We start from the raw sequence: 12,304 nt of genomic DNA, 5'->3' as shown, positions 1-12,304 counted from the left end.
GGTACTCCAGAATGAGAGATTTTCATATTCTGTAGCATGAGGGATCAAGCAGAAAATGTACACAAAACAATTTTAAAAACCACTGATTGTGCATATGCTGTGTGCTTAGTATGTGCTTTACACATTTACTTACAGTATCTATAGAGCAGGTATGGTATCAAATCCACAGCCAGCTAGCAGGAAGAAACCTGTATTTCACAGCTGTTATTATAACTGATACTAAATCTTTTAGACACTATGATAACTGTGACCTCGAGTGAAAAAAACCTCCCCCACAGGAAGACGTTCCATCTCAGAGAGCATCAAGAGGTGTCTGAAAATGTTTGCTCATTTGCAGTGTCAGACGGTCTGGAGCTGCCCTGGATTCATTATTAAAACACAAGAGCACACAAACTGAACCCAACAATCTTCAAGCCAGGAACTCTTTCCTTTACAATGGCCTGATCCGTCACAAGATACCGCACCAGCCGCTGTGGGAAAAGGGTTCATCGTGGTTGTCCAAAAAAATGTACGTGTCAGCATAAAACAGCCACATCCTACTAAAAGACCAACATCAAAAAGAAACTAGCATTGTGCCGCACAGCCTTTGCCACATCATCCTCATGCACTACCCAAAATGCTTCCACATGACTGCTCCCTCTTGTGCCAATGGCCTTCTGAGGAGCCAGAAACCACTTGCAGTAAAGAAGAAGCCTGGCAGGGCTTCCATAGATTTCAAGGCCAGGAGGGGCTCTTCTGATCATCCAGTGTGATCTCCCATACAACATAGACCACAGAATTTCACTCTGAACCAAGCATGCTGAGTTATAATTTAAGAATAACAACAATATTTTTCATAGGCGTCATTCCAAATGTTAATTCCTTTTTAGATGCTTCAGCTCTTCACAGCCCCCTAAGTGACCATCTTGTATTTAATGTTTCAAAGAAGCAGCATTGTTGTGAAGCTTTCAAAGCTTGGCCTTCTTCTAGGAAAAAGCCTGAACAGAAGTGAGAGCCCTGAAAAATTTACTTCTAGGCTTCCTGCTCCCATGGTATGCGGCATAAGAAGCTAGATAGAATAGAATAGTCTTTGGAGACGAAAATTCCCCACGGACGTTTTTTAAAAGCTTCAAAGGGTTTTCACTGGGGTTGCCTATTTATAAACAAAGTCCAGCTCACTGCTTTTCAGTGAGCAAAAGCTATTGGGGCAAATCCAGCTCCAAAGTCCACAGCTGCAGAAGTGACTCTGGCAGCTGAAGGAAAGGTTTCCATAGGCAATGTGCACAGCCCAGCTCCCTAAGGAGTCCCAGTGTGCCCTGGGTCAGGGCTAGGCTAGAAAGAGGGGCAGAGGAGGGGCAAAAGATCTATCACCAGATCCTCAGATCCTCCACTGCGATTTCCTACAGTGGGAGCACATTGAGGCTCTGGAGAGCTACATTAGTTACCCACTCCATGAGATACCTGGCACAAAGCCTGCGTCCCAAGCTTTTTACTGCATCCTTGGATTTGGCCCTTTATCTGTAACAAATTACAAATTTATACTTCCTTCTGCACTTAACTGCAAAATAGCGGTTACTGGGTTTAAAAGCTCAAACAAACAGGCAAAACACTGATTTGCTCACTATGGGGGTACATAGGAAATGTTTGCACCAGTGGAAATAAATACAAAAGCAAAAACGTTATTATACACAATAATACAGCACTGCTAATGATGCAGCAATAGAAAACTACAGTGGTCCCTTTGTCCTTTATCTATAATGAAGACAACACAAGAACATAGGCATCATCTTTGGCTCAGACATCTCTCTCTGTCCTCACAGCCAGGCTCAGTGTAACACTTGCAATTCTTTCTGCATTACATTTCCAAGCTCCGGCTTTTCCAATCCATTCACACAGCTAAAACTTGCGTCCAAGCTCACATCAACTCATACCTCGATCCCTGGAACATCCTTCTCTCTGACCTTAGCAGATGCAATCTTGCTCTGCTAATATTCAGACAGATGCTGCAAACATTCTTTTTCCTAGACCATCACTTTGACCACATCACCCCTCTCTTTGCATCCCACTGCTGGCTCCATGTTTTCTATCACATCAAACAGAAGCTGCTTGTACTCACTTTCAAGGGCCGTTCATGGTCAATCCCCACCCTACCTATCACCTCTTATTCACTATTGAAGGGCCAGCTCCTGCCTATGATCAGTCCATGACCACAGCCTCTACTGCATACACCTCTACCCCAATATAACGCTGTCCTCGGGAGCCAAAAAATCTTACCACATTATAGGTGAAACCGCGTTATATCGAATTTGCTTTGATCCACCGGAGCGCGCAGCCCCGCCCCCTCCCCCCCCCGGAGCGCTGCTTTACTGCGTTATATCCGAATTCGTGTAATATCGGGTGGCATTATATTGGGGTAGAGGTGTACTTGTTAAATTTTCAAACAAGCACCTTTGGGTTTTCTCCCAGGCTGCCCTCTCATGCTTAGGAGGCGTTCACCTGCAAAACCACTTCATTACCTACCTTCAAATCCCTCCTCAAAAGTCTTTGTTGCTGTGAAGCCTACAAAAAACATAACAACACTTAGGCTGCTAGTACGCTGATACCACTGCCTATCATGCTGCCCAATACTGTCTCACTGTTTGCTTGTAACTCCTCTGTTTATCTGTATTCATCTGTTGTCTCTTGCTTTATACTTAGATTGTAAGCTCCTTAGGACAGGAACCATCTGTTGTTCTGTGTTTGTACAGTGCCTAGCACAATGATGTCCTGGTACATGACTAGGGCTCCTAGACACAACAGTAAAACAAATAATAATAATAATAATGAATAGGAAAACTGTGATGTAGGTCTGCCTCCACATCACAAGGTGATAACATCACATATGACTCATAGTCAACTCTAAAAATTAACATAAATCTTTGTGCCAAAATTTCAAACTCAACTCCCATTGATTTCAATAACTGAAGTTCCCCAGTAAATTGATGGGAGCTGCAGGTGCTCAACATCTCTGGATATGTGGCCCCCTTTTAAGGTCCTGATCTGGTGAACACTTAAGCACATCAGCAGCCTTAAAAATAGATTTAAGTGCCTAATTTTAGGCACCCAATGTTGAAAGTGTTGACCTACTTGCTTAGAAGAGATAATTTCATTGTTATGGTCCTACTGTTCAGAAATAGCTGTTCTGCCTTGAAATCACACATATAAGCATAGAAGTCTAAAATATTTTCCTTCTACAATAGAAAATCTCTAGCAGACTGAATCCTACGAAATATCAAAGTGCAGATGAGCAGGGGATCACTTTCTACCTGGTTTCTATCAAAGGGACTTTTTTTGGTAATAACCAGTAATAAAAAACACATTGTAGGGAAACTGACCATTGGGAAATATGTCCCAGTGACTTCACAACCCACCGGAGTTTTACTCTTGTACTTACCATGGTGTTACGAGCATCCCTGGATGTATGACCTTCATAGTATATATACCTCACAAACACCTGTATACGTGTCTCCATTACTCTTCATCCCCAACTGTTAAACAATAACTACCTCTGCGAGGAAATAGGGAATCTGGATACTAATTCAGTGGAATCTTTATCCTTTGATTATGTAGTTGGCTGAACAAAAGCATTCTGATTCATTCTGTTCCAATTTAATTCCTGTTTGCATCTGACCCAACAGCTGACCCACTTTTTATGGTTTAGTATCCCCAAGAAAACAAAAAATATGGCGATACTTGTTAATCATGACATTTTATATTTCATGTTCAAAGCCTTTGATTTTACCCAAAAAAAAAAAAAAAGAACAAGAGTTATGCAAATAGATGAAAACTTGCCATATTCTAAATTCATCATTCACATGATTTAACTTCACTGCAAGAGAATCTGGTCTTTTTTATATTATAATAAAGGGAAAATGTACTGTACTTAGGGACTTTATAAATAGCCTTGTATTATAGCTTGCTGTAATTTAGGGCTTTAAAAGGATTCCTCATTTTTCTTGTTCCTAAGTACAAGATTTGTTTGTTTTCTTTTGTTTAAGGATTGTTTTATTTTATTTTATATTTTGCTTCAGTGGATGCTCTTCTCTTTAACTGTTCTTGTGAGAGGCACTGAAAAATATAATGAGAAACTGAAATGTTTTCACTCTACTGTATACAATTTCCATACATTCTAATTTGATATTTTAATTATTGCATTAGAAATAGCTTTAAAAAATGCCCCAACCAAAGCTCTGTGTACAAACTCGATCTAGAACAAATTTTAATGATTAGTCCTTATCTCTAAAAAGGGCTGAATGAAAAGCCCAGATCTGAGAGAGGGGGGTGGGATGGTGGTGATGCTAGAGGAGGTTGCTTTGCAGCAGAGCAGTCAATAAGACACATTATAAACTGGTTTGAACATGGCATATTATAGTAAATTTTAATAGTGTCCATACTCCCAGTATAGTGTATGCAAGCTAGAGTAAAATATCGTGTTTGGCATTCTCATTTTCAAATAGTCTTATCTACCCAATGTCTGATCATTCACCATGGTGCCTAACTGAGAGGAACAGAGCAAGTTTCACTGCAAAGTGCAAAACACAGGGAAAACTGCACCCAAAATCCCACATACATACAATCCTCTCCTTCCCCAAGCACACCGTAGATTAGATAGCACTTGGACCTCTCCTGTGTGACAACAACTGTGTGCAAAAAATAAGAGGCATAGGCAATGTAAATCCAGGTATAACCTCATAGAAAAGATAACTCAGCATCTCGTCTCCAAATACACACCCAACAGCACAGTGTATCTAGGTGCAATTGTAACCAGATTTGTGATGCAATAATCCTCCCTCCACGACTAGGAGGATCCAGGCATAGTGGTGGAGAAAGAAGTTGAATGTAATTCGTGGTACCTTGGATCCTTTTTCAGATTGACTTATTATTGTCACTTCTCTGGTTGTGGGGAACGTATCTGAATAATAATGAGACCAGGGTGTGCAGGTGTTTATATACATAATGTACCAGGGGGACAAGGGTTCTGTGACCACTGGACTTGCACAGTTTCAATAGTGATTTTCTTGCTGATTTGAGGAGTATGTGCTCTATAATGCTCCAGTCCCTTCTCAACCAGCACATTGGACAAATACCCTTCAGACTGGGATTGCATACAAGAAGCCACAGTGTGCGCCCTAACCTCAACAGCTTGATCTACATGTATTCGTCTCGGTGCTTCTTGTTGCTGTTCCCCAGAGGGATTGTGTGGCTTACTTGCACCATATTTTTCTGGGGTAGGGGTGAATGAAAGAGTAGTTTGTTACTAACACATCCAAACCTTGGTAGCCAGTTAGGATTCTGTTGCTAGGGAGGTGTTGATTTGCAGCAGAGCAGTCAACAAGCTTCTGACCTTTTTGGTCATAGGCCACAATGACTGACTCAATGTCTTTCTCACTGCACCCCTGGGTGCAGCCTTTTGAGCTGCTTGCACACTTTAGATAGTGAGTAGCTTTGGGTGCATAACTTTGTCATGGTGTTTTGTAAAACCATTCAGAGGACGACTTCCTATTTCATGTGTAAGTATTCTAACTCCCTCTCAACGTCCTTCCTCATTGTTCATCCCATCTGCAAGCCTCTTTTGTTTGTGCAGTCAGTTGGTGCATTCTGCCTATCCTTTCTTGTTTCCATCAGTGCCCAGTACAGCAAATGGTGCTATGTAAGGAAGCACTTTGGTGCAAAACTACTCAATCATTAGATGGAATATGTGGCAGTGAAGATATTTTAGCTTTTACATTTTTTATCATACTAAGGCTATTTTTTCTTTCTTCTCCACGTTTATTATTAGCTTTTTTATAGAAAATTGGCTTACCAAGAATTTATGAATTAGCAAGTCTATTATAATGATGAATGGTAATTACCATTTAAGTCCTGAGTCATTCATCAGCTTGTTCACCATATGTCAGGTGACACGAGTGCATGAATACTTGTCTGGTGAGTATTTTTCAACCGATTGTTATACTGGCCTGAACTTTGGACTCGTATGCCAAATACAGGCTAATAAAATTTAAAATGATTAAAAAACAATTTTACATTTAGTTTAAGGGGGAGGTGATGAGAGATAACAGACAACACCAACAGGGACAAAAGAAGATGTGATTTTTTTTTTTAATCTTAAGGCCCTTGTGATTTTCTGGAGGCACATAGGTCAGGTAAAATACTCAGAAAGGGCTATTTTGGGGGGCTTATTTTCTGAGAGAATAGATAGTGAGCTGCTGAGCATTTAAACCCAGGACACTGGTCCGAGTTCAGCCCAGATTGGCAATGTGTGAGAGTTATTTCCATCAATGGATGTTCATTTGTAAACATTAAAAGAGTTGGTAGGTTTGATCAAGTTCCTAATGAACAGGGGTCCCTATCACAAAACCACCCGTGGTAGTCTTAGTAGAGGGATCTAGACCTGAATGGGCATAGTGGCTGAACTACCACTCACCCTTAGGCCTGGTCTATACTACCCGCCTGAATCGGCGGGTAGAAATCGACCTCTCGGGGATCGATTTATCGCGTCCCATCGGGACGCAACAATCGATCCCCGAATCGGCGCTCTAACTCCACCAGCGGAGGTGGTAGTAAGCGCCGCCGACAAAAAGCGACAGAAGTCGATTTTGCCGCCGTCCTCACAACGGGGTAAGTCGGCTGTAATACGTCGAATTCAGCTACGCTATTCACGTAGCTGAATTTGCGTATCTTAAATCGACTCCCCGCTGTAGTGTAGATGTACCCTTAGATGTTGAGCCTCAAGATCAAGGTCAAGGTGTACTGCTGGGGCAGTGTGATTTCACTGAAGTGGGCAGTATCGTATCTCCTTTGTGGCTGAATGGTGGTATCTGGAACCCACAACATTTTTGGGGGACCATTCAAAACTTTTCACTGTTAATTAGTAACATATGTAACAAAACACACACCCTATCTCTGGGCTTCCAGAATGCTCAGTTCATCACCTTTCATAAGCACAAAATAATAAAAAAGGGTATCCATTGGGTCCATCCTAGAAAAATCTTCCCTTTAGTCTGGAGTAAAATTATAGTAACAGGAATGGGTGCACATTATGCATGAAAGGGATGAAGATTCCATGGGAAAAGTTAACATTAATTATTATAACTTTGACTATTTCTTTTCGTTTTGACGTTCCGTGTCTATCGCAGGTTTAACAGCTCATAAACTGAAGCCAACTTTCTGAATGATCATTTAATTCTTGAAATGTAACCCTAGACTAAGAAGAAAATACAGTACTGAGATATTAATCCTTGCAGCAGACAGCAATGCTAGACACAGAAGCTTAATGGTGCTGAGCTGAATGGAATATAACAAGTCCGCTATCCTAACAAAATACAGTCTCTGTCTCTCAGTGGGTTAGGAATGTTCTCTCAGTGTAAGCATCTGAACATGGGTGAACATAAAGTAACAGTTAAACTGAGTAATGTTGCATAACTAAACTGCGGGGATTTTGTTCAGCTTTCTAGTAGAGTATAAAATCTGAGAGTATTGTTTTAATCAAAGGTCTGATAGCCTATCAAAGTCCCATTTTCTGATCTAGCTAAGGTTGTGGTAGTTCTTTTGTATTATCGCCTCCCCCATTAAAAATACTTAAGGGTCTGTATTGCTGTTCTAAAGTTGTAAAAACAAAATAAAATTTAAAAAATCTACTCTTAACATTTGGAAGAATTTGATCCAGATCTAAATTTCCCATTGGCCCCCTTTCCTTTCTACAGTGGGCCAAACAAAACCCCAGGATCCTAATACACCTAAACCTTTGGAAAGTTGAGATCCAAACACACGTTTTGAAAGATGAGCCTTTCCCAACCTGTCCCTAGGGGGTGTGGTATTACATCTGTCTTTACTCAGGCCTGCGTCTAAAAGGCACAAAACAACCCAAATAGAAAATCAGAAACTGTATTTTCAAAGGAATGGAATTTTCTTCCTATACCTGTGCAATCTAATGGGTATCTCAACTTCATAGGGAAAGTCTGCACACAGGGCAGGGCTCTGCTTACTGGACAACTTGTGAACATGAAGATAATGAAAAGATCCCAGACTATTGACCTGGAAAGTCTAGTATGGAAGATTCCATAAAGAAATTTGCATCCTTAGGGGATGGAAAAATAAAAAAAGGAAACACTCTAAGAAATTTTCCTCATAAGCAGGTCTTATGAAAAATACAGCCACAAGAAAACTGTGGGGGGAAGGGAGTGGATTTTGTAGACTTCACATTGAGTACTATTTCTATTGACTTCAGTGGGATTTTACACAGAGCAAATTATTCCTCAAATTTGAGGAAAGGCATCAAAATATTTCTCCAGCTTTTGTTTTTTTCTATAGAATTTAAACTGTCTATAAAGTAATTTTTTGGCTGCTCATAAGTCATGAGAGATGGCTTTAGATGCCTGCAAAAAACATCCACCATGGGTTTCCCCATATGAAATGAGTCACAAATCTAGTAAGTATAACACTCCTCTTCCTGATCTAGGAAATACATAATGCAGTAGTCAGACGAGGGGTCTTTCTCACAAGACTTTAAAAAACCTTACTGGTGGCATTTAATGTATTCTTGGGTCAAAATAGAGCTAAGGATTCCCACTGATGGCCCCAGTAGAGGCCCCCATATTCCACAGGCCTCCTCTGTATGTCAGCATGTGAAGCTGATCTTTCCCAGCTGACGCTGGGCTAAAATTTCTTGGAAGCAGTTGGGGTGGAGATGTGCCAGACAACCTTAAAAAATAAATCAGTTACAAATGAACCAGAGCAACCCCCAAGGCCCAGAGGTAGGGCGGGTGTTTTACTACATGCATTACTAATTAACTGTGAAAAGTTTTGAGCAGTCCCAAAAAATTTTGTGAGTACCAGCTACCTTTTATAAAAAAGGTCATAAAAAGAAGATAAAAACACAGTTCCAGTAACTGAAGGGAAGCATACCAGAGTTTTAGAATACAGCATTTTGGTGATTTGATTTTATTTTTAACCTGATGTGATGCTTCATGTCAGAAACAGTGTTCCTTATCATAACTCATCTGCCATAACCCGGAGTGATGCAACATTTTTATACCACTTGTTACTTTTCCCCCCCTCCTCAATTTTTTTCCAGACAAAAACTACTTCAACCTGCAAAAAGGCTTTGGACTCAGTCCTAACTAGTCAAAATTTAACCTGTAATTAGGAGTCCTGGATCACTGGGAAAAGTAGGCATTCTTTGCTCTACCTATGGGTTCAAGTTACAGTAGGGAGTGAATATTACAGACACAGCACATTCTTAGTTCAGGGGCCTCAAGAGAGAGTTGGAATTGTGCTAGAACAAATTGATTTTGGCCACCCCAAGAAAAATAATCGTAGTTTGCATGCAATTTTGAAAGCAGTCTCTGAGAAACTATAATCCCCTTAAACAAGTCTAATCAATAATAAATAAATGAATTGTAGTCTCTTTAATATCTAAAAAGAAAAAAGATCTGAAGCTGGTAGCCTCCATCATGGATTGAATGTGTTTCACTGGCCTCTCCTACTGGGTCCCAAAGATTTTCAAGTGAAATATCATTTCTTTATAGAATTTTAGACGAAAGGGATGTTTTTAAAAAATGTAGAATTAGTAATCTAAACTGATTCTTTATAGCGCATGGTATAAATGAAGGAGTTTGCGGCACATAAGTGAGGCGATGAGGGGCACTCATGGCTTAGTTACCTAGTTATACCAAAAGCATTGGTCTCTTATTCTAAAAGAATACAGCCCACTGATAAAAGGTTGGTCATGCCAATTTCTGTCTGTACTTTACTTCATTGGGGTATCACATGGTATAACGGGGGCCAAATGTGGCCGGTGTATACATCCTAGATGATGGACTACGGAACTATTCAGATTTAATTCAGACTAAACCACTGACTAATTCTGTAATTTACCTAAATCATACTGGCTCTCCGATGCCTCACTCAACCAGTCTGGTAAACTGGGTGAAAAGCAAAACCAAATAGAAACATTTTCTAACTGATGGAAAATAACATAGTAAGCCAATTACTCAGAATGTATATTTTTTGGAATTGTGGAGATAGTGGGCTAGGTGGACCAGAAGGCAGCGGCCGTCAAAGATGGCTTTAAGTCTTCTTTATGCTCCTCACCATGGGACCTTGCTGGGGACTAAATGCTGCTTCTACTTCTTATGCCCAGTTCTAACTCATGCCCATGGCCAGAGGGGACTATGCAAGCAGCTGGGGATCACCTCAGGGTAGTATCACTCCTGTCAGGCCCTCTTTTCCATGGACATATCTCTCTGCTGGTGACAGGTAGGGAGGGTGGCAGAGGAGCTGTTACAGTGCAATGCAAAGCAGCCACATTGGAATGCAGGATCAAGGCCCATGACCTAGTGGAATGCCATATTGTTATGAATCACGGACTTTCCTAAGGGACCCTATGTACATCCCAGAAAGTGCATATATGTACTGTATATTTGCTTGACATTCTTAATAATAAAAAAAACTAGCAGAAAAGCAGGTCCTCAGTGAAAATCAGATGCTGCTTCTGAGCTTAGCTTTCCTGAGTAAATAAATGACAAAATAAAGGGTGGAGGTAGAATTTTAAAAGTTATTATATTAGATTAAGATTTATTCCAGAGGGGCTGCAGGCAAAGTCAAGCCCACAGAAGATTTTTCTTTGTCAGAATACTTGATGGGAGATACAGTAGAAGAATCAGATTCAATTAGCTTTTTAAAATATCCCTCTCTTTTCTTTTCTCTGCTTTATCAGAGAACATCAAGAGGTTTTCCTAATAAGTGCAAAGCTTGTTCAACAGGTTTATTGTGTAAACATCAGATGATAAGGATCATATTAGGAATAGATTATTGATATGTTTAAGGATCCATTAAGTTACCTGATACATAGCCTATGTACTGGCATATATGACCCATAAATATTAGATTTTTGGGAGGAATAAAAAGGCATAAGAATATGGAGATTGATTTGTTCATTGAATTTAGTTTTTGAAAATTGTGGTACTTGCAGTACCATTTTAAATAAAATGGGCTTAACAGTACTGTGATGTTTGGTTGATAGAAGGGCATGATTCTAGCCTAAGATACATTAATGTAAATAAGGTTAACTCCATGGAAATCAGTGGAGTTGCACCTCAGCAAATGAGATAAGAATCAAACCCAGACAGCCAATCATTTCATTTGAAATTGAATAGTTGTTATAGGAAAAAGCAAGGAAAATGGTATGCAAAGGTCCCAGTTTGCTGGAATCATGGTGAAAGTAAACAGTAGCATGAAAGTCTGCCAGGGATATGAGGAGAAAAGCATCCTGGAAATCAGTATTATGTATGATGACTTGCCCTACTGTAATGTTATCTACCATAAGCGTCGTTAACAGTCGGATTTAAATTGCAGAACTGACATGGCCAGTTTCTAGACCTTGACTTTGCCTGGTAAGGAGATACCTTATGTGGAGGAGACTATTACTAAGATTCTGTAGTTATTCACTGCACTGAATGAAAAAAATATTCATGCCTTTAGGGGTTGCGGGTCCTTGCTGTGATTTACATAACTTACTTTGAGTTGGCATGGCAGATGCCAATTATAGAGAACTTTCAAACTGCACTACCTGTAGCTTCCAGTGGAAGCCATGTTTCCATTGTATTAAATCTGTACAGAAATGACAAGGGGCGAGGGGAATAAATAAATGGTGCTGTGAACATTATAAGTAAACTTTTCGGAACAACAATATACGTATCGTGTGCAACAGATAATGTAATTTTGCATAGTATTGCAGGGAACATCCAAACCAAAGCAAACTCACAAAAATGGCAATCGAAAATAGGGAGTACAGTTGTAATGAAGATCTGCTTTCCACCATCACTGTGGTTTTGTTTTCCTTTTAAGGCAATGATCTGGAAAGCTGAAATGTTTTCTGTTAGGTTTTTGCTTGATAAGGAAGGTAGGACTGGGCAAACAGAATAATAAATTTAGCCGAGTTGTCACATATAGCATAAGGAAAGTAGTTCTGAATAGCAATCTGAATCAAAGGTTTGCTGGGTATTTGGCCAAAGCATTGGGAGGCAGAGAAAGTAATATTATGTGTGGAAGTCTTTATGACAGTATTCCAACAAATTAGTGGCCAAATTTAGGACTAGTTTTGACACACTGATCTTTCTGGAGTAAGTGGTGGCACATTGACATACTGCCCCAAGGGCAGACCAGAAAGGGAATTGTGACTAAGTGATTCTCTCCCTGGCTTCCCCTTACTCCTAGGGCAAAGTAATCTGCCAACAGTTTACACTTGTGTTTGGGGAGGAGGAATGGCCTTGCAGTAAATGCTTTC

The 12,304-nt window shown here is 40.2% G+C and overlaps 1 protein-coding gene across 1 annotated transcript; it reads left to right on the top strand.

Annotated features, from left to right (window-relative positions):
* Window positions 1-319: 319 nt before the first annotated feature.
* On the top strand, window positions 320-752 carry RPL28 (ribosomal protein L28). Its single transcript, XM_034758085.1, is given in 3 exon segments — window positions 320-375; window positions 377-508; window positions 584-752. Coding segments are annotated over 3 exon segments (357 nt in total).
* Window positions 753-12,304: the final 11,552 nt, after the last annotated feature.

This window comes from Trachemys scripta, chromosome 1, assembly GCF_013100865.1.
Source record: "Trachemys scripta elegans isolate TJP31775 chromosome 1, CAS_Tse_1.0, whole genome shotgun sequence".
Taxonomy (NCBI): Eukaryota; Metazoa; Chordata; order Testudines; family Emydidae; genus Trachemys; species Trachemys scripta.
The sequence above is the reverse complement of the archived record's forward strand: the minus strand, read 5'-3'. Positions and strand labels throughout refer to the sequence as shown.